We start from the raw sequence: 26,997 nt of genomic DNA, 5'->3' as shown, positions 1-26,997 counted from the left end.
GGATCATGACCTGAGCTGAAGGTAGAAGCTTCATTGAGCCACCCCCTAGATGCCCCAAGGCTACCAGAGCTTTAAAGAGAGGCCCTTCCAGCTGGGGGATGAGATGAGGGGAGACTGGGTATTGGGGCGATGTCAGAGTGTTGAGTGGTTAGCCAGTGATAAACCCTCCTGGACCTGCAGTTTGCTGGCCACCCCTCAATCCTGCCCTCCTGGGGCTCTGCCTCCAGCCCTCCTTGGGTTTGATATTGTTCAAAAGAAAGCCACAGGCCTAAAATGGAGTCTCTTAGGTTAAGGCTCCACATCAGAAAACCAACACTTAATACCTAACTTAAGTGCACTTTCAACCCTCCAAGGAATGTAACCTTTAACCAACCAGCCAATATGGTATTTCCCAGTCAGCTCTAGGAAATTTACTAATAGACCCTTTACAAGGAGGAAAATCTTGCCTAAGACAATGCATTCCTTGCTAATAATTTCCTTGTTTCCTGTTCCCTCTGTGCTTTAAAAAAAAATCTTACCTTTTCTATAGCTTGACAGAGCTCCTTTCTGCTTGCTAGAGGTGATGCTGCCCAATTCACGAATTATTTAATAAAGCCCATTCGATCTTCAAGTTTACTGGGGTTAATTTTGTTTTTCTAACAATTTCCAGGGAAGAACTTGATGTTCTTCCGGAAATGGCCTCAATCCGGTCTCATTCATGAGATGGGTTGTCCAGATGTCCAGCTGGCCTGCATAGAAAGGCTTTGAGCAGGGCCCCATACAAATAGATCTTTCTAAGGCATTTCTTCCACATCCTTTCGACTCTGCAGACCAAAACCCAACCCAGATGTAGACAAGTTCCCTAGCAGGTGAAGACCCCTAGGACTTCTCTGGACTCAGGAATCAATTCTCCCTCATGTCACTGATCTCCTAGAAAGGAGGAAAGGAGACGAGCTTTACAGGAAGAAAATAAATGTGCCTGAGCAGCTGCTTGGTAAAGATCACCAGGTAAGATGCAAAGCTGGAGCTTGAATCCAGGTGCCCAGTCTGATTCTTTCGGCCTGACACCCGGCTGCCTGTCTCAGGAGCAGACGATCCCGGTGAGGACACATCTCAGGCTCCCCTATGAATAGATCTTGGCTGATTCTGAGTGTCGGGGCTTCAGGTGTTCAGAGGAAGAGAAGTTTGCCAGGGTGGAGGGAGTCACCAGAGAAACTCATGAGGACAGCGGTCCATTGAAGCCGCAGCCAAAGTATGGAAAATCACATAAAGGAACCTCAGAATCTGGCCAATGCCTTCAGTTTCAGTGAGAAAACACTTTAACGTTTTTTTCAACTGAAAGCATATTTATTCGCCAGCCCTGGCCCCTGGCCCTTGGTCTCTGGCTTGGAAACAAAAGGGGGTTGTTTGGTCCTGGGCCGGGATGTTTGCTCACAGATCATGATGTGTGTTCAGAGCATCTGGTTTGGGAAAGAGGGTGTGCTCTTGGAGGGTGTGAGGGTGGGCCCACCGCGTGGCTCTGCTCAAGCCCAAGTGATGTCACCAATGCTGGAAAGCAGAGGGGGAGGGAGCCAACCGAGGCACCCCTTGACTCCGTGCACTCGGATGGCATTGGGCATTGCTGACAGGTAATCACAAACCAGCAGCCTGGAGGTGATGTAGACCTTTGAGGTCACCTGTCCTCACTGTCTTGCTTCTGCACTGTCTTTCTGACACAGGCTCTTTGCCTCAGTCTCTTCCAGCACAGGGAGCCCACCACCAAGAAGGGGAGTCCATCTTCTATTGAATACATAGCTGCCATCCCTGGGGAGCACTTCCTTCTCTCTCTCTTTAAAAAAAATATTTTTATTTGAGTATAGTTGACACTCAATGTTACATTAGTTTCAGGTATACAACACGGTGAGTCTGCTTTTCACTACACTATGCTGTGCTCGCCCCAAGGACAGTCCCCATCTGTGTCACTACAAAACATCATTACAATATCATTCACCGTATTCCCTATTCTGTCCTTGTTGTTCCTGCGACTTACACATCTCTCTCGTATATGATCTGCTTTGCTGTCACCTCCATGCCCTGGATCTTGTTCTTTCCAAAGGGGATAGTCTTGTCATTCATTCCATAAATATTTTAGGGGTGCTTCATTTCCTATTGCTGAGCACTGTGCCCAGGCCTGGAGATAAGAAGCCTCCCCAGTGTGGATAAGATACATGAGTGACAGGCAATTTGTTTTGATAAAAGTCACTACCATCCACTTGGTTGCTCAGGCCAGAGCCTGGGTATCATCCTTGACTGCTCTCTTGCCTAACTCCACACATCCTGTCCAGCTGTCCTGTCAGCTCTACTTCCGAAATACTTCCAGGATTTATCCTTTCCAACTCCCCCTGTCACTCACCATCCCCCAGCTCCAAACGCCCACTGTCCCTCCCCTGGACCACTGCCTTAGCCTCCTAGCTGGTCTCTGCGTCTCTCTCTTGCTTCTCTGTAACCCATTCTCCACAAAGCAGCCCAACCTTTAAAAATAAAGGCACTCTTCTTCCTAAAGTCCTTCAGTAGAATTTTCTTTAATGTAAGCTTTTCCTAAAATGCAATGTATATTCAAAACACACACCTTGGTGCATTTTCGCATAGTGAACACACCTATGTAGCTAGCCACCAGGGCGAGAAACAGAACATCTCCAGCCCCTAGGAGGCCCTCAGTCCCTAGCCCTCTGGCAAGAGTAACCACTCGTTCCAACTTCTAAGCCATTGGTTAGTTTTGTCTTTGGATATACATAATTACAGAACATGTACTCTTTTGTGTTTGGCTTCTTTTCCTCAACATTCCACTTTCTGAGTGGTGAAGAGTGTGGATTTTAGTCTATGTGCAAAAGTAAATACATGAAATCTGTTGAAGGGGTATAGCCATGTTGGGACACAGTTTGGAGGATCTACTACAGCTGAGTATGTGCATGCCTTGCCTTATGATTTAGCAATTCCTAGATAAATATCTAACTGTTATGTGTGCCCATGTTCACCTATAGACATGTACAAAGATGTTCATATCAGCCTCAAACTGGAAACCATTAGGAAAGCATTATTATTATTATTATTATTATTATAAGATTTTATTTATTTATTCATGAGAGACAGAGAGAGAGAGAGAGAGAGAGAGAGAGAGAGAGAGGCAGAGACACAGGCAGAGGGAGAAGCAGGCTCCATGCAGGGAGTCTGACATGGGACTCGATCCCGGGTCTCCAGGATCACGCCCTGGGCTGAAGGCAGTGCTAAACCGCTGGGCCACCCGGGCTGCCCGGAAAGCATTATTATTGCTCCATTTTACAGATGAGAAAAACAGAGGCTCAGAGAGATTGAAGAATGTCTAAGCCCATTCTGCTGCTATAACAAAGTACCAGAGACTGGATAGTTTATAAACAATGGATATTTACTGCACACAGTTCTTGAGGCTGGGAAGTCCAAGATTGAGACACCAGCAGATTTGGTGTCTAGCAGAGGCCTGCTTTCAGATTCGTGGATGATGCCTTCTCCATGAGCCTGTAATGTGCTGGAAGGGGCAAAAGAGCTCTCTGGCCTCTTTTATGAAAGAACTAATCCCATTCATGAGGATCCACTCTCCTGACCGAGGCGCCTCCCAAAGCCCCACCTCCTATCACCATCATGCTGGGCATTAGGTTTCAACATACAAATTTGAAAGCAGAGGACTTGCCCAAGATCACCCACTTGGCATAAGGCCAAACCAGGATTCAAATGCAGGTTGACAAGGCCCTGCCAGGGCTCTGGTCTGACTCTGGGTTCCATCCACTCCCTTCACCCTTTGTCGGTGCTGATATGTTGGCCCTTGTGCTCTTGGCTGATCAGCTAGGCTTGTGCCTTTCTCAAAAATATTTAAATTTTAGAATACTTTCATATTTATAAAAAAATTTGCAAAGACAGTTGGGGAGTCCCTATCAGTTCTTTACCCAGTTTCCCCCATCGTCAACACCTTACCTTATCATGGCACATTTGTCATAACTAAGCCACCAACATTGGCCCATTATCAAGAACTAGCCTCCATATTTTATTTGGGTTTCACATTAACTTTTCCATTAATGTCCTTCTATTCCAGGATGGCATCCAGAATGCCACAGACACTTATCATCATGTCTTTTTGTTTCCTTTGGTCTGGGACAATTTCTCACACTTGCCTTGATAGTTTTGTGGAGGATTGGCCTAGGGTTTGTTTGTTTTTTAAGATTTTTTTTTTTATTGTTTGAGAGAGTGAGAGTGAGAGAGCACAAGCAGAGGGAGTGGCAGAGGGAGAGGGAGAAACAGGCTCCCCACTGAGCAGGGAGCCTGATGCAGGGCTCCATCCCAGAACCGGATCATGACCTGAGCCAAAGGCAGACACTTAACCAACTGAGCCACCCAGGCACCCCTAGGGTTCTGTAGAATGCCCGTGCAACTTGGGTTTGTCTGCTGTTTTTCTAATGGTTGGACTGGGGTTATGGGCTCTTGGGACGAAGACTAGAGAGGCGAAGTACACTTCTTATATCATTTTGGGCAATGCTATCCAGAGGGACTTATCACTGATTCTGTTCATCTTGACCACCTGGGAAAAGACATTTTCTGAAACATCATTCCACTGAAAAGCTACTTCTCTTTCCATCCATCCCTTGCTTTACTTTTTGGAAACGATTCACCGAGCATAGTCCAGGCTCAAAGTGTGGGGAGGGCCAGTAAGCTCTTCTTGCTGGAGGAGGGAGTAGCTACATAAATTATTTGCATTTCTTCTGGATTCAATCATTCATTCATCTGTACTGCTATGGACTCGTGGATATTTATTTTACATTTTGGGTATTATTCCAATAACACATTATTTATTTTATTGCTTACCTTTCCCATTCTGGTGAGTGGGAACTCTTTTATTTTATTTATTAAATTTTAAAAAAGATTATTCATTCATTCATTCATTCGAGACACACAGAGAGAGGCAGAGACACAGGCAGAGGGAGAAGCAGGCTCTCTGCAGGGAGCCCTATGCTGGACTCAATCCCAGGACCCCGGGATGATGACCTGAGCCAAAGGCAGATGCTCAACCACTGAGCCACCCAGGTGTCCCTGGGAACTCTTTTAGCTTAGTTTTTTTATGTTTCACATGCCTTCATCCTTTTGTTCGTTAAAACATTTTCTGGATGCCCCAGGCTCATTTTGTGTTCTCTTTGCTCTAACCCTAGAATTGGCCATTTCTCTAAGGAACCCCGATTTCTTTCATTGGAAACATGTAATACAGACCAAGGTCTGAGCCCTGCGCTGTTGCTGCTTCTAGTCCTTGTCAGCAGGCAGAGCCAGGAAATATGCGCATGCATTCTAATCTGTGGGTGCCTATACTCATATCTATAATTATTTCTGTACATGTCATCCATTTCTAAATGAAGTTAAGCAGGAATGCACAGTGATGTCTGTGATAAACCCAGCACCATCTGCTTTGTTCCAGCCTCCCTCCTTTGCCGCCCTAGAACTTCCCTATCCAGCAGTGAGAATCCTGACTACTCCCATTCACCAGCCACTTCCTTGTCTCAGCCCAGATGGGCACAAGCAATGTCAGAATTGTTAACCCATATCCCTGTGAGGAACAACTGGACTGCCCCAGGGAGTCAGTGGTTATGTACAGTTCCTTTTCTCTTTAGCCCTATGGTTTCTAGTTAAAATGCTATTTCCCAAAGTTATTTAGGTCAATTCCTCTGCACACCCATCCCCGCCCCCACCCCCTGCAACTACTTACAGTAAATTTTTGTCATACATTTGCAATACATTTAGATTCTTCTACCACAGTCTGAAGTCTTCCAACATTCTGGGTGATTTTTTTGAGTGTGTGTATGTTAAAGCTCAATCTTTAGGCTGTTAAGTTCCATGCATTTGGCAGTTGCTTAGCATTCTGTATTTACCATCCCAGGATCCTACAGGATGGTCCCATCACCAAAATCACCCCATGTCTCCCCTCTGCAGTCAACCTCTTTCCGTTCCCCAAGCCCTTGTTGTCAACCACTCATCTGGTTTTCTGGCCCAGAATGTCACATGAATATAATCATACAACATGTAGGCATTTTGATCTGTGTTATCTAACCTAGCAAGGTGCATTTAAGGTTTATCCATGTTGTTGTGTGTCAATAGCTCAGTTCTTTTATCACAGAACAGTATCCCATTGTATGAGGGTTTCATAGTTTATTGGTTCACCTATGAAAAGATGACGTGGTGGCTTCCAGTTTTTGATGACGAGGAACAAAGCTGTGGTACACATTTGTTTTAAGGAAACAGATTTTTGTGTTAACCTAAGTTTTGATTTGCTTAGTAAATTACCTAGGAGTGTGATTACTTCGGGGTCATATGGTAAGTCTACGTTTAACTTTATAAGAAACTGCCAGACTGTCTTCCAAAGTGGCTATACCGTTGTGCATTCCCCACGAGCAATGAATGAGCGTTCCTGTCGCTCTGCATTGCTGTCACCATTGGTGTAGTCGAGTTTTCTGGATTTTAGCCATCCCAATAGGTAGGCTGTGATATTTAATAGTTGTTAGCAATTTGTAAAAAATATTTATTTATGTATTCATGAGAGATACACAGAAAGAAGCAGAGACATAGGCAGAGGGAGAAGCAGGCTCCTCATAGGGACTTGATCCCAGAGCCCGGGATCATATCCTGACCCAAAGGCAGATGCTCAACCACTGAGCCACCCAGGTGCCCATTTATTAGCACTTTTATTTCCTTAATGGAAAATTATATTGAGCATCTCTTCATATGCTTATTTGCCAGGCATAGGTCTTTTTTTTTCCCCATTTAGATCTTTTGTCCATTTAAAAAAGTGGGTTGCGTGTGTTTTTATTTTTGAGTTTTAAGATTTATTTATTCTGTATACATGTTCTTTATTAGATATGTGATTAGTAAATATTTTCTATTGGTTTGTGACTTGTCTGTTCATTCTCTTAGTGATATCTTTCACAGAGCACACCCTCTATTTTTTATAAAGTCCAATTTATATTGATTTTTCTCTTGAGGATCCTGCTTTTGGTATTGTATGTAAAACTGATCCCAAACCAAAGATCATGCAGATTTTCTTCTGTTTCTTCTAGAAGTTTTATATTTTTGTGTTTTACAGTTAGACCTATGATCCATTTCGAGTTAAATTTTGTACAAGGTGTGAAGTTTGTTTTTGACTTTATTTTTGGCATAGGGACATCCAGTTATTCTAGCATTATCTGTTGCAAAGACTCCCTTTTCTTCACGTATATTGCACAGCCCCTTTGTTGAAACTTAGTGGACTTTGTTGGTGTTGCTCAGTTTCTGAGGTCTGGGTTCTCTTTCTTTCTCAGAACTTTTGCCTCCTCAGATCCTTGTAAGGCTGGCTTTTTACTGCTCTGGTCTCAGTGTGAGTATTACCTTTGCAGAGAAGACTTTGCTAGTCACCTACCTAAACTGGTCTCCCTTCTCTCCTCCGTGTTATGTCACGCGATCCTCTCCTGTTGTCTTTGTATCACTTGTTAGCACTCTAATACCTTCTTTTTCTTTTTTCTTTCTTTCTTTTTCTTTCTTCTTTCTCTTCTTTCTTTCTTTCTTTTTTTCTCTCTTTCTTCTTTCTCTCTTTCTTTCCTTCTTTATTTTTTTTTCTTTCTTTCTTTCCTTCTTTAAAAAGATTTTATTTATTTATTTGGCACAGAGAGAGGGAGAGAGAGCCCAAGCAGGGGGAGCGGCAGGTAGAGGGAGAGAGAGAAGTAGACTCCCTGCTGAGCAGGGAACCCCATGTGGGACTCCATCCCAGGACCCTGGGATCATGACCTGAGCTGAAGGCAGACACTTAACCAACTGAGCCACTGAGGCACCTCTCCTTTTCTTTTTTTAAATTGAGGTATAATTGGGGAACCTGGTTGGTTCAGTCAGGAGAGCATGTAACTTTTTTTTAATAAAGATTTTATTTATTTATTCATGAGAGATATATATAGAGAGGCAGACACATAGGCAGAGGGAGGAGCAGGCTCCCTGCAGGGAGCCCGATGTGGGACTCAATTCCAGGACCCCAGGATCACACCCTGAGCCAAAGGCAGATGCTCAACCACTGAGCCACCCAGGCATCCCAGAGAGTGTGTGACTCTTGATCTCAGGGTCGTGAGTTCAAGCCCCACCTTTAGTGTCGAGATGACTTAAATAAATAAACTTAAAAAAATAAACTGAAATGTACTTTACATGTAACATTATATTAATGATATTTTTATCTTACCTATATAAGGTCCAAGTGGATAGCTTTTCCCTTTGTGCCAGGAATGGTGCTTGGCTCACTGTTAGTAGTAGGATAAAATAATAATTTAATTCTCTCTCTCTTTTATTTTATTTTATTTTATTTTATTTTTTAAGGATTTTATTTATTTATTCATGAGAGACACAGAGAGGCAGAGACACAGGCAGAGGGAGAAGCAGGATCCCTGTGGGGAGCCTGTTGCAGGACTGGATCCCAGGACCCCAGGATCACACCCTGAGCCAAAGGCAAATGCTCAACCACTGAGCCACCCAGGTGTCCCTAATTGACTCTCTTTTTAAATTTTACTTATTTGGGCAGCCCTGGTGGTGCAGTGGTTTAGCGCCGCCTACAGCCCAGGGTTTGACCTGGGGACCCTGGATCGAGTCCCACATTGGGCTCCCTGCATGGAGTCTGCTTCTCCCTCTGCCCCCCTCTCTCTCTCTGTGTCTCTATGAATAAATAAATAAAATCTTAAATAAAAATAAATTTTATTTATTTATTTAGTAAACTCTATCCCCCAACAAAGATCAAGAGTCACATGCTCTACCGACTAAGCCAGTCAGGCACCCTATTCTCTCTTTCTCTTCTAAATTAATTTTTTTTTGTTGTAAAAAAGCACATATATGATTTATCATCTAAATCATCTTTAAGTATACAGTTTGGTGGGGTTAATTATGTTTGTGCTGTGGTGAAGTAGAATCTCCAGAACAATTTCATCTTGCAGAACTGAAACTCTGCATGCTTTCCTTTTAAAGATCAGCTTTCCTTTTCCCCCATTCCCCCAGCGCCTGGCAACCATGAGTCCACTTTTTCTTCCTATAAATTTGAATCTCTTATTTTTTTTAAAGATTATATTTTAAAGTATCTGCACATCCAACGTGGGCCTCGACCTACAACCCTGAGATGAAGAGTTGTGTGCTCCTCCAACAGAGCCAGCCCGGCGCTCCTCTATGAATTTGACTACTTTAGATATCTCATATGAGGGGAATCGTGGGATCAAACATTTTTTATCATTTGTGACTCCGTTGTCTTTCGATTGTTGTTTGTACTTAGATACATATCTCTGTGTGAGGTAGTTTTGACCTAGGTATGTTTTTGGTGAGTACGGAGGCTATGGACAGGCCTCCTGCTTTGTCAAGGCACGTTCTTTCACCTACAAACTTACACATCCTTTTCACTTGTTAAAACTATACTGTGCTGTGTCTTAGCACGTTTGTGTAGCTTTTCACCTCTGGGCACTTTGGACTGTTATCAATTTTTCAGAACCATAAATAGTAGTACCATGTGCATCTTTGTACATTACTTTTTTATTTGGGTAATTTCCTTTCAGTGAATTCGCCCAAAGCAGAATACCAGGTTTTGTAGGTCTTTTAGGTCTTGCTACAAGTTTTGTAGTTTTGTAGGTCTTGCTACAAAAAGTCAGACTGTGATTTAGACACTGAATCAACTTGTAGTACCACCAAGTAGGTGTAAATGTATATTTTCCCATAACCCTATCAGCTTCGATTTTTGCCAATTTAATGGACTTAATTGTTAAGTTTCTGGAAGACAAAATATGTTCTCTGATGGTGTAGAGGCGTGATTAAAAAATAAAAGTATACCTGGTTTCTTGTCATTTATATGAACAAAAATCTGAAGCTTTTACGTGGACTACAAGAAAATCCCCTCCTTCTCTATCTTTCCTTCACCCAGTCAGCTCCTGGTCCCAAGGCCTAGGTCTTTTGTCTTTTTCCTCAGTGATTCTAGTCAGTGATTCTCTTATAAGTTTCACATTAGCCTCATCTGGGGAGCTTTTAAAAAATACTCATTCCTGGGCTCCACAGGGATTGAGATTTATTTGCTTTGGAATGCATCCTGGTCATCTGTATTTCCATAAAAATATTCCCAAGTGGCACCGATGTGTAGTGAGGGTTTCCAGCTAATGCTCACCGCAGTTACTGCTCAATAAATGCTTGTTGAGTGACTTCATGATTGAATGTGACCTAACTGAGTAACTGTGCCTTTGTGCCAGGCAACTGGTGAGGATGAACAGGACCTTTTATTCTACCTGAGCAAGTGGCATTAACCAGCAGGGACACGATGCTCCTACCTCTCTCTGTCATCTGAGACAGATTTCTGAAGAGTTGTATTCCTTTTTTATTGAGATGTAATTCACACAACAAAATCCATCCTTTTAGAATGCGAAGTTCTGTGGTTTTTAGTAATACTCACAAAGTTATACAATCGCTATCACTATTAAATTTCAGGATGGTTCCATCACCCTTAGAAGAAGTCTGGCTCCCACGAGCTATAACTTCTCATTCTGCCCTCACCCCAGCCCCTGGCAGCCACTCATCAACTTACTGTCTTTATAGATATGCCTAGAACATTTTTTTAAAGATATTATTTATTTACTCATGAGAGACACAGAGAGAGGGGCAGAGACATAGGCAGAGGGAGAAGCAGGCTCCCTGCAAGGAGCCTGATGCGGGACTCGATCCCTGGACCCTGGGATCATGCCCTGAGCCAAAGGCAGATGCAACTGCTGAGCCACGCCGATGTCCCTGCCTAGGACATTTCATATAAGTGGAACCATGGCCTTTTGTGTCTGGCTTCTTTCACTGAGCATCATGTTTTCAAGGTTCAGCAATGTTGCAGCAAATATTAGTACTTCATTTATTTTTATGGCTGAATAATAGTCCACTACATGGATATACTGCTTGGTTTATCCATCCATCAGCTAATGGACATTTGGGTGGTTCCCAGTTGGGAGCTATTCATGCTGTTATCAGCATTCATGTGTCAGATTTTGTATAAACATATGTTTTCAGTTTTCTTGGGCATATATCTAGGAATAGAATTGTTGGGTCATATGATAACTCTCTGCTTAACCTTTTGAGGAACTGCCAAACTGGTTTTCAGTGTCTGCACCATTTTAAAATCCCATCGTAATGTGTGAAGGTACCAATTTCTCTATATCCTAACACTTGTTATGATTTTTTTTATTATAGTCACCCTAGTGGGTGTGTGAAGTGGTAGCTCATGTGGTTTTGATTCTGATTTTCATTTTCCTGATGACTACTAATGTTAAGCATCTTTTTGTGGGCTTATTGGCTGTTTGTATATCTTCTTTGGAGAAATATCTATTCAAATTATTTACCCATTTTAAAATTGGGTTGTCCTTTGCTGTTATGAGCTATTAATATTCTAATATTCTTGATGTTAGACCCTTATTGGACATGTGATCTGCAAATGTTGCTTCTCATTTTGTGGATTGTCTTCTTGCCTTTTTGATAGTGTCCTTGGACATGTAAAAGTTTTAAATTTTGCAGTTCAATTAATCTATTCTTTCCTTTGGTTGTTGGTGTGTTTGGCGTCACGTCTAAGAAACCTTTGCCTAATCCAGAGTCATGATGATTTACATCTGCTCTCTTTCAAAAGGTTTAATAGTTTGAGTTCTTATATTTATTTAGGTCTTTGATCTATTTGGAGTTAATTTTTATATGAAGTGTGATTTGGGAGTCCAGCTTTATTCTTTTGTGGTTCTTCAGTCTTTCTTGCACAATTTGTTGAAAAAAAATTGCTCTTTTCCAAATGACTTGTCTTGGCACTTTTGTTGAAAATCAATTGACATAGATGTATGGATTTACTTTTGTATTCTTAATTCTATTCCATTGATTTATATATCTATCTTTATCCCAGTACCACACAGTCTTGATTACTGTAGCTCTGTAGTCTGTTTTGAAATTGGGAAGTTTAATTCTTCCAACTTTTTTTTCCCTACAATATTGCTTTAGCTATTCTGGGTTCCATCCATTTCCTTATTAGTTCTAGGATCAGTTTGTGAATTTCTGCAAAAGGACAGCTAAAATTTTTATAGGGATCATGTTGAACTTGTATATCAATTTGGGGAGAGATTGTCATCTTAACAAGAGAAGTCTTCCAACCGATGAACAAGGATGACTTTCCATTTATTTAGGTCTTTAGTTTCTTTCAGTGATGTTTTGTAGTGTTCAGTATATAAGTCTTGCACGTTAAATTGATGCCTAAGTATTTTATTCTTTTTATGATCTTATAAATTATTTTTAAAAACTTACAATTACTAAGAAATTATTTTCTTAAAAAAGAAATTTTTCTTAATTACATTTTTGTATATTAAATTCTAGTGTAAGAAATACAAATGCTTTTTGTATATTAATCTTGCAACCTTACTGAACTTGTTTATTAGCTTTAATAGGTGTGTGTGTGTGTGTGTGTGTGTGTGTGTATTCTCTGGGGTTTTCTATATATAAGATCATGTCATTTGTGAATAAAGTTTAAGATAGTGTTACTTCTTTCTTTCCAGCCTGGCTAGAACCTCCACAGCGGTGTTGAATAGAAGGGGTGAGAGCAGACATCCTTGTCTTATTTCTGATCTTAGGGGAAACATTTAGCCTTTCATCGTTAAGTATGATACTAGTTGTGGGTTTTTCATAGATACTCTATTAGGTGAGGAAGCTCCCTCTTATTCCAAGTTTGTTGATGAAGGGGTGATGGATTTTGTCAAACGGTTTTTCTGTGGCTATTGGCTTGATCATCTGTGGGATTTTTTTCCCTTTCGAACGGCTTTTTTTTTTTTTTTTAAGATTTTATTTATTCATGAGAGACATACAGAGAGAGGCAGAGACATAGGCAGAAGGAGAAGCAGGTTCCCTGTGGGGAGCCTGATGCAGGACTCCATCCTAGGACCCCCCTCCCCCTCTTTCTGAACAGTTTTAAGAGCCTCCTGCCAGTAGTTAAGTCTGACTCCAGTCTTAACCTAGTACTCAAAATAGATGGGAGGGGAGGTGTCTCATTTGTTTTTTTTTTTTTTCTTTTTTGGCTAATCTGATTGCAATACTATCATTAAAATTATTCATTTGTATATGGGTAATATTTCCTTATGATACAAAAGAGTCATTTAGATAAAGGTCAATGTGACCAGCAAACCTCTCCCTATCCAGGCCCCCTGGTCTCCTTCCCCTTAGGCAACCACCATGCTCATTTCCTGGGAGACTGTGTATAGCTGCTTTCCCCGCTACACGGGCAGAGATGAATAGTTTGCCCTGGAGACCGTATAGCCTGCTTACCCTAAGATATTTTTCTATCTGACCCTTTATAGAAAAAGTTTGCCAATTCCCTTTTTAGTTTATCATTTCAAAGACATGCTATGATATGCTAGGACATCTCTGTATGTATGCCATTTTACACAGTGAATTTGGACGGCAGGAATCCTGTGAGTGGGGTTGCTAGGTCTTAGGGCCTCGGCATTGGCCACTTGGATAGGTATTACCAAGTAGCTCTCTCTAGAAAGTGAACCAATTTACACTCCCCCCAACAATGGCATGCTCTGGCCTGCTCCCCACAGCCTCCCATTAACAAGTGTGCTAATAATTCGACAGTTGCCAATCTGATAGGTGAAACCCGGCCCTCGCTGTACTTTTAATTTGCATTTTCCCCCTGACGGCTGAGGGCGAAGCATCTTTTCTGAAGTCTGAAAAAAAAAACAAAAAACAAAAAACAAACCCGAAACACCAAGCAGCTCCGCCCCCCCCCCCCCCCAGCCCAAGCCTGTCGGGTCGGCTCAGGACCGGGCGCCTGGCCCCAGCGCCCCGCAGGCCGAGGGGCGTGGCCCGGGGCGGGCGGGCGGCCGGCGGCGCGGACCCCTGGGCGCCCCCTCTTCCCCCGCGGGCCGCGGAGCCCCGCCCCGGGGCCGCCTCCCGAGGGCCGGGGCGGAGCGCGCGGGCCGGGGGCGGTGCCGCGCTGCCTGATTTATCCCCGTGCAGGAGCCGGAGGGAGAGCCCCGCGCGCACGGCCCGAGCGCCCGCTCCGCGCCCGCTCCGCGCCCGCGCCCGCGCCCGCGCCCGCTCCGCACGGCATGCTCGGCCCCCGCCTGCTGGCCGCGCTCTGCGGCGCGCTGCTCTGCGCCTCGGGACTCCTCGCCGCCTCGGGTGAGTGGATCGCGCCGCCCCGCGGCCTCGCCCCTCCTCCGCGCGCCGCTCGGAAGTCCGCCGCCGCGCCTCCCTCCACCGCCACAGTTTACCAGCTGGAGCCGCGAGCCCGGCGGTGCGGAGGGGCCGCTTCTCCCGCCGCCCCCCGGACGGGCGCGGGGATGCGCTCGGCCCCTCCCGCGCTGCCTGCGCCCGGGCGGCCGGGCCAGCGCGGGAGGCGGGGACTCGGGCGGCGGGGGACAGCCCCGCGGCCCCCCGGGAGGCGGCTTACACTTAACAAAGGAATCTGCTGTGTCGGGCCTCTCTTTTCCCATCTGTAAAATGAGGCTGTGCCCGCCTCTCGCGCGTCTTCCACCTGGAAGTTTCTAAGGACTCTCGTACTGAGAGGTCCCGTCCGGCCAGCTTTCTCCGGCAGCTCTCCCAAGCTCTGGCGGCTGCTGTGCTCATTCTGAGTTTTGCATCCCCGAGTGTAGGTGCCTGCGGGGATAAGCCAGGGCCGGGGTGGCGGAGGAAGGGACGGCCTCTAGATGGGCTCCAGGAGGGGGACCCCGGGCCTGTGGAGGGACTTGGAGAGGGCTGCCTCCTTGGGCTGCTGGCTTCCGCCCCCCCCGCCCCCCGCGGCCTTGGTGTGCTGCTGTATCTTCCTCGCTCCTCCTCCCCCGCCTAGGAGGCCTCCCGCACACAGCTGGGCCTCCGGCAGGCCGGTCCCAGGGATGCCCCATTTCTTCCCCGTGGGGCCCACGCGGTTGCCTCCAGGGCTGGGAAGAGGTGCCCGTGGTTGGTGCACTGCAGGCACCCCCTTTATCGCTTTCTCAAAGAAAGCGGGGTGTGTGTGTGTGTGTGGGGGGGGAATATCAAGGTGAGCCCTGGTGCTGCCCTCCTGTGACAGTGTCACCCCCCAGGCCTGGAGCCAGACCTTAGGACCTCCAAGCTCCCGCACCCTTGGGGACTCCCGGCAGGTGACTGTCCAGCGACCCAGAGAGGCAGCTGGGTCTCCGAAGTCCCTTTCCACTCCTCTCTGTCCCCACAACCTGTTCCTGGGGAAATCTCCCAAAAGGCAGGACACTGAGGCCCTGAAGGTGGTTTTGTAGAAGGAGATCTGGCTTTTCCAGGAAAGGGGAAGCACCATGGCTGCGGTGCGCAGGTGAGTCAGCCTGAGACCTGTGGAATGGGGGCTACCTTTCACTTTCCTTTTTCCCCAGTGGACTGCTTAGCCCTAGAGCAGAATGGAGAGAGGGCTGTGGTTGGTTGGGGATAAGAGGAGTTGGATTTTGTTGGGACGGGATCCCAGGACTCTGGCCATTCCCAAGAGTCTGTCTGTGGCAGTGCCCACAGTCTGCCAGGTCAGGGGAGGGGATTAACCTGCTATTTAAAGCCAATGACTAATAGCTCATTGGGAGCCGCCTTAAGCTCCCAGGCGTGGCCCAGGCGGAGCTCTGAGGGTTCCAGCGCTCATTAACGGTGTTCCCTGCTCCCTCTGTCTCCTCCCGAGCTGGGCCCTGGGCCCGGCACTCTGGGGCTTTGGGATTTCAGGAGCTGCTCCCCCTATCCCCACCTCCAGCCTGGGATGACATGACTCTGTGCAGGGGAGGAAAAGCAATTTCTTGTGTCTTACCCCAAATGATGGGCTAAGCCCTTCTGAGGTGCTGAGGTCAGTTAGCAGAAGCCCCTCCCGCCTGGGGGACTGGGTGTGCTACACTCAGGGCTCACTGCTGTCACCCAGGGCTGCAGCTTGAAGCAGTGTGGTCCTCTGCGGCCCTCCTCTGACCTCTACAGTGCTTCAGAAGTCTGCTTTCCTCCTCACAGCTTCACCTGACTTTCCTCTCTCACCAGGAGGCCCGTGGCAGCTTCTCACCGCCCCACTCCTGTCTCATCCCTCCTGGGCTCTGGAGGGATCTTCGCTGTAGCCCCGGGACACCTCCCTGCCCCAGGGGAGCCCATCCACATCTCTGCAGATGGCCTTTTCTCCATATTCTCCATCCCGGAACGGGAAATGCCTTCCCCACTCCTACCACACAATTGACAATCTCTGATTTTTTTTTTCCCCTGGTGGATATTGGTGGGCAGCTGAAGGAAGGTTAAGAGCTCCTGGTTTACAGGACAGAAAGTCTGAGCTCGTCGTCATTCCTTCCTAAGGTCCCTGCGGGTCTGGCCCCTACCTACCTTTTCCTCTGTTTTCCTGTTCGTCAGCTTACCAAGCCCTTGAGCTCTTGCTTTTCTGTAGAACATTCTTTCCCTGCTCCCCATTCTGGCATAGTCCATCTCTTAGACCTAGCTCACATGTCCCTTCCTCGAAACTTCCAACTGCGGTGCGAACCATACCTCCAGTGGGCCTTCGTGTGTAGGCTTCTGGCAGAACTCGGGACACCTCTTCATCATCCAGGGACTGTCCCACTTTTTCCAATGGCTTTTTAGGCTTGGACCATACCTGGTTTCCCCAGCTCAGTGACCCAGCATGCACATGGTAGCGTCTCTCCCGGCCCCCAGTCTTTACTGAATGAATGATTTGCTATTCTTGAGTCGGAGCTGGTGACATTGCAGGTGACTTCTGTGACTCTAGCCAGTGCCTGAATGGTGGGACCTGCTTGTTGGGCCAGGACAACACTCCCTTCTACTGCCTCTGCCCCCAAGGCTTCACAGGCCTGATCTGCAATGAGACTGAGAAAGGTATGTGTACTGGGCCCTGCCTCCTGCCCCATGACCGGCTCACACCTGCAGCCCTAGTCCCCGGCACTTCTCCCACGGTCAGCCAGCATTTCCCTGGAAACTCCCCGTGCTGCTTGGAAAGCCGGGTGTTTCCCTCCTGGGGACTGATTTCACCTCCACATGACCCTCCTTGGTGCCAGGCTGGCCCAGGCTCCCCGCAGGCAGAGGAGAGAGGGAGGAGATGGTGGGGGGAGGTGGGCCCTGGGCTGAGTTTGCGCAGAGGGTCCCCTTGGGCATCTGCTGCCGCCTGGCTCTGGCCCCAGCTCCTCCCTGATCCCTGGCCCCCCTCACCTGCCTCTCCATCCCTAGGCCCTTGTTTTCCCAACCCCTGCCACAATGATGCCGAATGCCAGGTGATCGATGACCTGCACAGAGGGGATGTCTTCACCCAGTATGTCTGCCAGTGTCCTCATGGCTACACAGGCACTCACTGTGAGATCAGTGAGTATCCGGGGGTGACTGCTCTTCTCAGGGAGGTCCTGAGCAGCCCAGGCAACGGGCTGGCCTCCTTCTCTGCAGCAGGGGCTAGTCAATTGAGGCTAAGACAGAGCCTCAGTTAGTGCTGCTGTCCTGGATTAATTCCTGCTTGGCCTCTGTCCTCAGACAATGGGCCAGGCCTGATGTCGCAGCAGGGAGGCGAAGGGTGGTAGTGACCCCAGAGGTCATGGGAGTATTGCCGCCTGGGTCACCATGAACCAGACACACAGCATCAGGGTTAAGTCTCGAGAGTTTTCTACCAAGAGGGAAAAACAAACACATTCTTAATCTTAGGGCTCAGGAGGTCCATAGGTTAGGCCTGGGACTTGGAGTCTACAGTTCCTGGCCCAGGCTATGGCCTCATCGCAGAGCTCAGGGAGGAGGGAGAGGCCTGGGCAGGCTGGGCCGTCCCCTCACGGTCAGGTGGTCAGAGGCCCGGCGTGTGCAGAGGGGCTGACCCGCCTGCCCTGCTTGGTGATCCACTCAGCCACAGAATGGCCCTGGGTGGGTGCCCAGCCTCGGATGCTGGCGGTGGCTGTCCACACTGTCCTCCCTTTGGGCCTAGCTGGAGCCTCTCCCACCAAACAAGGACTCCTCCCCGCCTGCTGCAGGAGGGCGAGTCCACATTTTGAAGGGTGTCCAGTTTCTTGCGTCTAGTGGGTCTGACACTGAGCATCTTGTTGGGAGGCGCAGGTGGGTTCCCCTTTAGGCAGCTGTGAGGATGCTGTCTGAGGTCTGCTGATCTGCAGAAGGGGGGGTGCTGGAGTCCAGGGGAGGGCAGGCAAGGGGCCTCTGATGGCCTTCACCTCAGAGGAGGTGGCCCCGAGGGCCTGTCCCCTGGGCTCTGGGCTGAGGCCAATGTCGTTTGCGATCCTGGGTGGAGGAATGTGTGTGTGTGTCTGTAGTTGGGGGGTCTCTAAGGCAGACAGCCCTGGGTGGGGCCAGGTGTCCACTAATTACCATGCTGGGAGCCAAGGTAACCATGGGTATGCCTGAATTGGGATTTGCCACCTTGCCTCCTGCTTGGCGGCCTGGGGTTTGTCCCGGGTTGGATATGGCAGCTCCTGGGACAGGAGGCAGGAGGCAGCCACAAAGGCGGGGAGCCCCCAGAGGGACCTCTGCAGCCCCTCCTTGTTAGGCGGTGAGTTTCCTTGGAGCCCACAAGGACCCCACAGACCCAAAGGATGTGGACCTGTGAGGTATGAGGACCTGATTGCAAATCCCGGCTGAGCCCCTGCCAGTTCTGATCTTGGCTCCGTGGCTACACTCTCCCTGTGAGTGTCCTATCCTGGAGCTCAGCATGAACCTGGGCTGTTACAGCAGGAGTAGATCTGCCTCTGGCTTCTCTGCTGGGGGGGTCTCTGGGGCATGAAAGGGGCCCAGCCCCCTAGGGCCACATCCCTGGGATAATGGTGAAGGGGACAGCCCCCTTGGCCAGGGGCAGCCCTGCAGATGGCTGGGTTAGGACCAACAGTTGGAAGGGGCAAACAGTCCGAGAGAAAACAGAATGGCATTCATACCACACCCAGAAAAGTCCTGCCAGTGGGATTGTAGAAAAGTCTAGGCAAATTTGCTTTTTTTTTTTCTTTAAGATTTTATTTATCTGAGAGAAAGAGAGAGCAAGAGAGCAAGGGAGCTCCAGCTAAAGTAGGGGGGAGGAGCAGAGGGAGAGGGATAAACAGAAGCAGACTTTCCACTGAGCAGGGAGCCTGCCCTGGGGCTTGGTCCTAGGACTCCAGGATCATGACCTGAGCGGAAGGCAGACGCTTCACTGACTGAGCCTTCTAGGCACCCCATGACTGTCTGCCCCTCTCTTCCTCACCATGCACCTTATCTTGGGCCCTGAGAGTCCTTTCGTGGTCTGCTCTGGATCTTCGGCAGAGGCCACACTGTTATTTTATGGTCCTCTAGGGGCCACCTGACGGCCCCTTCTCCCTTTTCCCCTCCCCTCTGCAGCCTGTGCCATGCCGCTGGGCATGGAGACGGGCTCCATTGCCGACTCACAGATCTCTGCCTCTTCTGTGCACTTGGGCTTCATGGGTTTACAGCGCTGGGCCCCGGAGCTGGCTCGTCTGCACCGCACGGGCATTGTCAATGCTTGGACAGCCAGCAACTATGATAAGAACCCCTGGATCCAGGTATGGAAGGAATGGCTCGGGGATGGGCAGAGTGATGGGAAGGGGGCAAGGTAAGGCCACTCTGCCTGTCTGTGGGGGTTCATCACTGAGGTCCAGGTAGCAGGGTGGGTGGGTTCCCACAGGTGAGGGACCTGTAAGTGGAGGGCAGGCTTGCAGGAGGAAGGCCTTGGAGTGGGTAGGGGAGGGGGAGTGGATCCCAGGCTGTGGAGGGGTTGTTTGCACTGGATGAAGCCTCTGGGGTCCTTGTCCCACTTTTTGTGCCTGCCTGAGCACTAGGCCCAAACCTCTGAGACACCCTGATGAGGAATACCCCCTTCTCTGTCCTACTTGGGTCATTCCCTTTCTGGGTGAGGGGTAGGGTGGAGGGAGTGTAAGAACCCAGGGGATAAGGGTACTGCCCTCCCTGTCTGTGGTTTAGGTAAACCTGATGCGGAAGATGCGGGTGACAGGTGTGATGACACAGGGCGCCAGCCGTGCAGGCAGTGCTGAGTACCTGAAGACTTTCAAGGTGGCCTATAGCGTCAATGGACGCAAGTTCCAGTTTATTCAGAATGCAGAGGGGACAGGAGACAAGGTGAGGACTCTAAAGAGGGACTGGGGCTACACCCTCTGGGGCCCCAGTAAGGGCTCCCGATGGAGTGAGGGTATGCTGAATGATGAGCCATGTGGTAGGTTGTCAGTTGCCTCTTGGATCCCACAAATAGGGAATCCCACATTATGCCCATGTTCTGTGGTTATGAGTGATATCTCCTACTTTATAGAGGAGAATAGTGAGACTCAGAAGGTTCAGTGACCTGTTGAGGGTAGCTGTAGTGCTGGAGGTGGGATCCATTCTGAGCCTTCAGGGCTACCATGTACAGTTGTGCAGGTTATATACTGCTCACGGATATCATTACTAAGCAAGTGTTGTTCACAATGGCAGGCATCATGGGTTTGTGTACTTCTGTCATTTGGGAAATTATAATAAAATGTCTTGAGAAAGGAGTGAAAATTTTCCTAATTTGCAGAGGGCACCCTATAGATGATAGGTGGTCCTGTGTGGAAGACAGGGGTTTATTATGCCTAGGCCCCATGATGACCAAGAAAGGTGTGAGTAGGGGAATCTGTGTTGAGGGGTGTGAGTGGCCAGAGGAAGAACTGACCCCCTGCTGGCCTGGCTGAGCCCTGCCTCTGCTTCTCAGGCCTGAAGAGGGAGGTGAGGCCACCCCATGAAGGTGGACTGTCCACACCAGCCCATTCCTCCAATCTGCTTTCCTCCTAGATGTTTGTTGGTAACATGGACAACAATGGTGTGAAGGCCAACCTGTTTGACTTCCCTCTTGAAGTGCAGTATGTGAGACTGGTGCCCATCATCTGCCACCGGGGCTGTACCCTCCGCTTTGAGCTCCTTGGCTGTGAGTTGAATGGTGAGTACGGGGCTGGGGGCTGTGGTCAATGCTACATAATGGGCTTCCCTGCCCTCGTTTGTCTGAGCTGGGTAGGACAGGAGCAAAGGGGGGGGGGGGGGGCTGGGCTCATCCTGGAGATGCACAGTGGAGGGATCACTTGGCTCTCAGCATGCTCCCCTCTGTGTTTGCTGCCTGCCAACTGTTGGCATTCGAGGTGGTGAGAGGAGGAAAAAAAAGAAAAACACATCCCTTCAGCTTCCAAAGAATTTTCCATTATTCTGATTGGTTCCTTGAGCTTCTAGAACTTGTAGCATTCTGGTTTGCAGATGTCAGCTCCCTGAGGGCAGGGAGTTTGTTTTGTTCACGGCTATAGTCCCCCAGTACCTAGAACAGTGCCTGGACTGTAGATGTTCAATAAACATTTAATGAACGAGTGAACGAATACAGAAAGTGAGGCCCTGATAAAAAATTTATCAAGGGCACATAGGCTGGTATGTATTAAAACTTGATCCCTGGGCTTTTGACACCCACCCACCTACTACTATGCCTCCACCCTCCTGTACCTCCTGTAACTCACCATTCAAGAGAAATGTGGGGACTTCCTAGAGTCCTAGAGCTGGGCTGGTGCTCTTCTCTTTTAGTTCTTTCTTTTCTTTTTCTTTCTTTCTTTCTTTCTTTCTTTCTTTCTTTCTTTCTTTCTTTCTTTCTTCTTTCTTTCTTTCTTTCTTTCTTTCTTTCTTTCTTTCTTTCTTTCTTTCTTTCTTTTCTTCCTTTCTTCCTTTCTTCCTTTCTTTTCTTCCTTCTTTCCTTTTTTAAAGATCTTATCCATTTATTTGAGAGAGAGAGCGCACAAGCAGGGGGAGAGGCAGAGGGAGAAGCAGGCTCCCCGCTGAGCAGGGAGCTGGAGGCGGGGTTCCATCCCAGGCCCTGGGGATCACGACCTGAGGGGAAGGCAGATGCCCAACTGACTGGGCCACCCAGGTGCACCAGAGGTGGTGCTTTTCTGCTGCCTTTTCCAGAGAGAGCCCCACATGGAGGGATGGGGCAGGGGGTCGCCAGTAGGGGACAGGTTTCTGATGAGCCAGGAAGAAGTCATCACTAGACAGGTCAGGCTGCCGGTCAGGCTGCGTGTCAGGTCAGGCTGCTGGGGGGGGGGGGGGGGGGGTGCAGCGGGAGCCGAGGGTGGGGGGTTGGGAGGAGTGTTGGCTTGAAAGCAGCTTGTCTCAGCCTAAGCTCTCACAGGGCTGGGTTTTCCCTTTTTTCGGCCATGGTGCCACCTGCTGGCCACTGTTGGAACTGCAGGGCTCGCTAGGCAGCGCTGCACTCTCAACCTTTCTTGTCTTACCCAAGACCTGTCCTTTTAAAGTATGAATTTAAGTCCTTGCATTCCCTCTCCCAGGGTCATTGCCTTTTGAGCCTTATCGATTAAATGGAGAGTTAAAGACTGCTTTCTGCTAAAAGGAAATTTAGGCTCTTGGTACAGGGCAGGTCTAGGGGCTGGGCAGCGTTTGGCTATTAAAAGTTGTCTGCATGGTCCTATCCTAGCCGGCTCCCTCCTAGGTCAAGAGAGGCCGAGCCTGGCAAGCTGTGGAAGCTGTCCTGTCTGCTTTCCTTGAGGTCTGGATCTCTTCCTTTCCCTAGTCAGCATCCCAGTGGGCTGATGAGAGTATTGGTGTGTACATGTATAGGCATGTGTGTGTACATCTGTGTACATGTGTGGCGCTGACGTCTAGGTATGAGGACTCTCCCATTGGGATGATGGCTTTTGGTGGAGGCTTGAGTGACAAAATGAACCACATGAAGAACTTGGAAAGAGCATTCTAGGCAAGTGTGGAGCTGGCAAGTGCAAAGGCCCTGGGGCACATTGAAGGATAGAAGGCAGGCCATTGGGGCTGGAGCCTAGAGAATGAGGAGCAGCTTGCTGGGTGGTAAGGCTGGAGAGGTAGATGGAGCTGGGTGGATGAGTTGGGCTATATGATTCAGTTTAAGGATTCAGGTGTTTATCCTCAGAAGAGGGGGCAGCGATGCAGGGGTAGGGGGAGTGCTAATAGGACATGATTGGAGTGTGTCTAGAAGGGATCCCTTGGGCTGTGTGGGAGAATGAGGGCAAAGGACCATCATGGGTGAAGGGAGTCTATGGGAAGGTAAGGTGGCTTGGATCAGGGTGTTAGACTCACTGGGTTGGGTGGATTACAGCCCTCGACTCAAAGTGAGCTCTGTGGACCCAGTAGTATGAGCACCACCTAGGAGCTTGTAGCAATGTGGGCTCCAGCCCCCCCCCCCCCCGCCCCGGACTTTGGAAACAGAACCTACCTTTTAACAAAATCCTTGGTTGCTCAATGAGAAGCACTACTCCAGGGGTGCTTCCCAGGGTCACACAGCAAGCAGTATAGCAGAGTCCTGGCCCTTGGCTCAGGGCCCCTCCCAACTGCATTTCCCCTGGAAGGCTGTCTGACTTCCCCAGGAGGCCCAGAAGTGAGGAGGCACAAGCTGTGGGGAAGCAGTGGATCTGCAGGAGGGTCCACCTTGAGCATGACGCCAACAGGGCATCCTCTGCAAAGCTGCCCCGGGCCTCACAGCCCAGTGGCCTTGCTTTGTGGGAGGAGCCTGGGGATTACCTGGTGCATCACCAGCACCAGGAGGTGGTATGATTAGCAGACATCACACCTGGGAGGCAGATGTCTTTTGGTGGCAGGAGTGCAAGTGTCTGGGGAGCTGGTGATGTAAAGCACTGTGTACTACAGCCTGCTCCCAGATGGAGGCATGGCTTCCAGGGCCTGCTTCCCCGACTCCCAAGCTCCCCAAAAGGACGGACCGAGCACAGTGAGGATTCTGTGAGGTGTGAAACACACCCATCGTTCTCTTGGCAGTCTCCTCTTCTCCTGCCGGTCCCTAACTGTTGCGGCCACCTGCAGGTGGGGATGACTAGGGCAGAACAGCTGGGCCAGCTTCCCAGCTGTGACAGCACCCTGCGTGTTCGTGTTCGGTGTTGAGTGTGAAGGCCCCCTGGGGGAAGGGCTCCGAGGGAGGGGCTGCTGGGCAAGGAGACAGGATCCATCCTGAGCCCTGGGGGTTCTGACTTGTCTGACTTCTACCTGCTGGAGGGCAGCACTGTTGTCCCGTTCATCACCTGGTCACCACCGCCAGGCAGGCCTCCATGGTTCTGGGAGGGGGCATGGATGGTGGTGATGTCACAGCCTGGTGTGGTGATTGGGAGTTTGTGTGTGTTTGTGTGACTTGGGCACAGGCTTAAGGTCTCAGCCTGTTTTCTCACCTGTAGAATGGGGTTAATGATACGGGCTTTGAGGTTTCTTGTGGTAGATTAGATGAGAGAAGTGAGCACTGGATCAGTGGGATGCTTGCTGCTAATGTTCCCAACTATGATCACGGGCCTCAGTAGCTGTCCCAGGAGTGAGAGAGAAGCGCTGAGTCCAGTGGAGGCACAAGTCCTGCCTGAGTGAGGTAGTCAGGGCAGGCTTCTTGGAGCAGGTCTCTCATGAGTCAGGCCTTGAAGGGGCTTGGAGGAGGTGGTGGCAGGGTCTGGCCTCGTGCAGAGGGGAAAAGTGATGGGTGACCTGGGAAGGGCAAGTCAGGGTAGGGGTGGGAACTGAGGGCAGCTGGCCCCGGCAAGGCATGGTGCCATGCCTGTGCGAGACTAGACGGTGAGGTGGGTGGAGGGACAGCAGAACAGTTGGCAATAAAAGGTGGAAGTGGCTTTTCTCTGTCCAGGAGGATGCTCGGGGCTGGTCAGGGTCCACAGCCCCTCCCCATGGTCACCTCATGCACACGCTTCTGGGGAGGCTGTGGGTCCTGATCTCCATGACAGACCTCCTTGCTGGCAGGATGTGCCGAACCCCTGGGCATGAAGGACAATACCATCCCTGACAAGCAGATCACAGCATCCAGCATCTACAGGACCTGGGGCCTGAATGCCTTCAGCTGGTATCCCTTCTACGCACGGCTGGACAAGCAGGGCAAGTTCAATGCCTGGACTGCCCAGACCAATGATGCCTCGGAGTGGCTGCAGGTGGGTCTGGATGCAGGGCTGCGGGGCCCACTCGGCTGGGGTCGGTGGGATGCATGGGGCTGCTGATCTTTGGCCTTCGCCCAGCCTGGGCTTCTGTTCCCCAGGAGGGAGTGTCTCAAAAGCCTGGTTTCTTTTTTCCTCCCACATGCCCCACCTTCTTCTGATTCCCCACCCTCTGCAACTCCAGAGGGGCAGGGTGGGGGGACGCAGGGCTGCTTCCACCAAGACAGGGCCCTGAGCCCCAGGTGAAGGTGCGTGCGTGTAACGGTACAGCCATCTCCACCAGCTGCCCAGGGTGACAAGGCTTAGCCCATGGCCCGTAGGGCCGCACACCCCAGGACTTCTCTGCTGGTCTTGGTGTCTGAGACACAAGGGACAGTTCTTGGATTTCATGAAATTGGGGCAACATGACAGTCACACAAAACCAGAATGTCTGCTGATTTCATAGGTGAGGAAACAGCCCTGGCAGCGTGAGGATTTGCTTGGGCCTCACCTGCTGGTTGGCAGCACGTCAGGTGTGCAAGCTTGGTGTCTGGGGACTGCCTGCCTGTCTAGGAGCAGCTGGCAGGTTCCCCGGATACTCAGGGACTGGGGGCAGGAGGATTTTCTCTGGGCTCCAGGGGAGCCATTCACCTGTGGAGCCGGGTTCTGTGAGGAGCTGGACTCCTGCAGGATTAATGCCAGGCTGTGCAGAGCCCTGCAGGACACCTCAGGAACCCATCCACGGGCTTTCCTTTGCTTGTTCCCATTATACCGGGGGTGGGGTGGGGGATGGCTGTGGGTTGGCCAAGGCCCAGGCTCTGATGTCTAGCGTCACTGCAGTGAAGTGTCTAACAGAGTCTGACAAAGCAGGTGATGTGATTTATGTCCATCTTACAGATGAGGAGGTTGTGCCAGATGAAGTAGCTTTCCCAGTACTAGAAGTTATGCCCCAGCATGTCTGCCATTTCCCATTTACTGGAAGACGGTCTCAACAAAGAAAGTGAGGTTGCTTTTTTCCTGTAGGTGGACCTGGGCTTCCAGAGGCAAGTGACTGGCATCGTTACCCAGGGGGCCCGAGACTTTGGCCACATCCAGTATGTGGCAGCCTACAAGGTAGCCTACAGTAATGACAGCACGAACTGGACCGAATACAAGGACCAGGGCGCGATCGAAGGCAAGGTGAGCGTCTGGCTGGCTGACCTCCTGTCACCCCTCAAGGGGTGCCCTTGGAGTCTGGCCCGAGGCTCTGAGGGCAGGGGTGGGGTGGGGGGCTGGCTCTGGGGTCCTCCTGACACCCCCTCTGCCTCCAGATCTTCCCTGGCAACTTGGACAATAATTCGCACAAGAAGAACATGTTTGAGATGCCCTTCCTGGCTCGTTTTGTGCGCATCCTGCCCGTAGCCTGGCACAACCGTATCACCATGCGTGTGGAACTGCTGGGCTGTTAGTGGTAGGCCTGGCCGGAGTGCCCAGAAGGGCCGTGGGGCACCTGCCCCTTACCTGGTCCTCCTAGCCTTCTGTTGGCCTGCTGTCTCCTCCACCCCACCTCCTGATTGTAGGCGACCGGGGGTAGGGGTTTCAGCCACCTCTCCTTCCCGCCTCTTTCCCCTCCCCCCCACGTGGCCCTGGTACCCACCCCTCCTGCCATCCCATTTTCTTAGGCACTGTGGGAGTTGAGGTGGTCCGGGATGGACAGAACAGGGCGAAATAGGGAGCGAGGGTTACCTGCACCTCTCCAGATCCCTGGTCCCAGTCTCCTGTGTTTCCCCTACACTCTCTGCCACACCCTACGTTCCCACAGCCCAGAAGAAGGCCCTGAGGCGCCAGGCTGGAGATAACAGTGTCCTGTCCCTCCACACGATGCTGCCACTCCTGCCGCTGCCACCTGGCCTCCAGCACTTCCCCCTTATCTCCCTGGAGGACCTCTCTTGACCCTTGGCCTAAAACGAGACAGGAGGCGGGAGGGGGGGGGCAGGCTATGGGGAGAGAGGGGTAGAGGTGGGTGGGCATGGGGCACCCTCTGTGCTGGTTTTTTTTACCCCAGAGTACACAGGCAGCTTCCAAAATATATTTATATCACTCCCTGGAA

The 26,997-nt window shown here is 49.9% G+C and overlaps 1 protein-coding gene across 1 annotated transcript; it reads left to right on the top strand.

The window, feature by feature from the left end:
- The first annotated feature begins 797 nt into the window (after positions 1 to 797).
- On the top strand, positions 798 to 26,997 carry MFGE8 (milk fat globule EGF and factor V/VIII domain containing). The gene is made up of 10 exons (XM_041751911.1): positions 798 to 987; positions 14,026 to 14,190; positions 16,732 to 16,857; positions 17,206 to 17,337; positions 19,330 to 19,511; positions 19,930 to 20,085; positions 20,773 to 20,917; positions 24,742 to 24,926; positions 25,932 to 26,087; positions 26,219 to 26,997. Exons 2-10 carry the CDS (start codon positions 14,118 to 14,120, stop codon positions 26,354 to 26,356), a joined length of 1,293 nt encoding a protein of 430 aa, XP_041607845.1. The 5' UTR covers positions 798 to 987; positions 14,026 to 14,117; the 3' UTR covers positions 26,357 to 26,997.

This window comes from Vulpes lagopus, chromosome 4, assembly GCF_018345385.1.
Source record: "Vulpes lagopus strain Blue_001 chromosome 4, ASM1834538v1, whole genome shotgun sequence".
In the NCBI taxonomy this organism is placed as follows: Eukaryota; Metazoa; Chordata; class Mammalia; order Carnivora; family Canidae; genus Vulpes; species Vulpes lagopus.
This window is presented reverse-complemented; position numbering and strand designations above follow the sequence as displayed.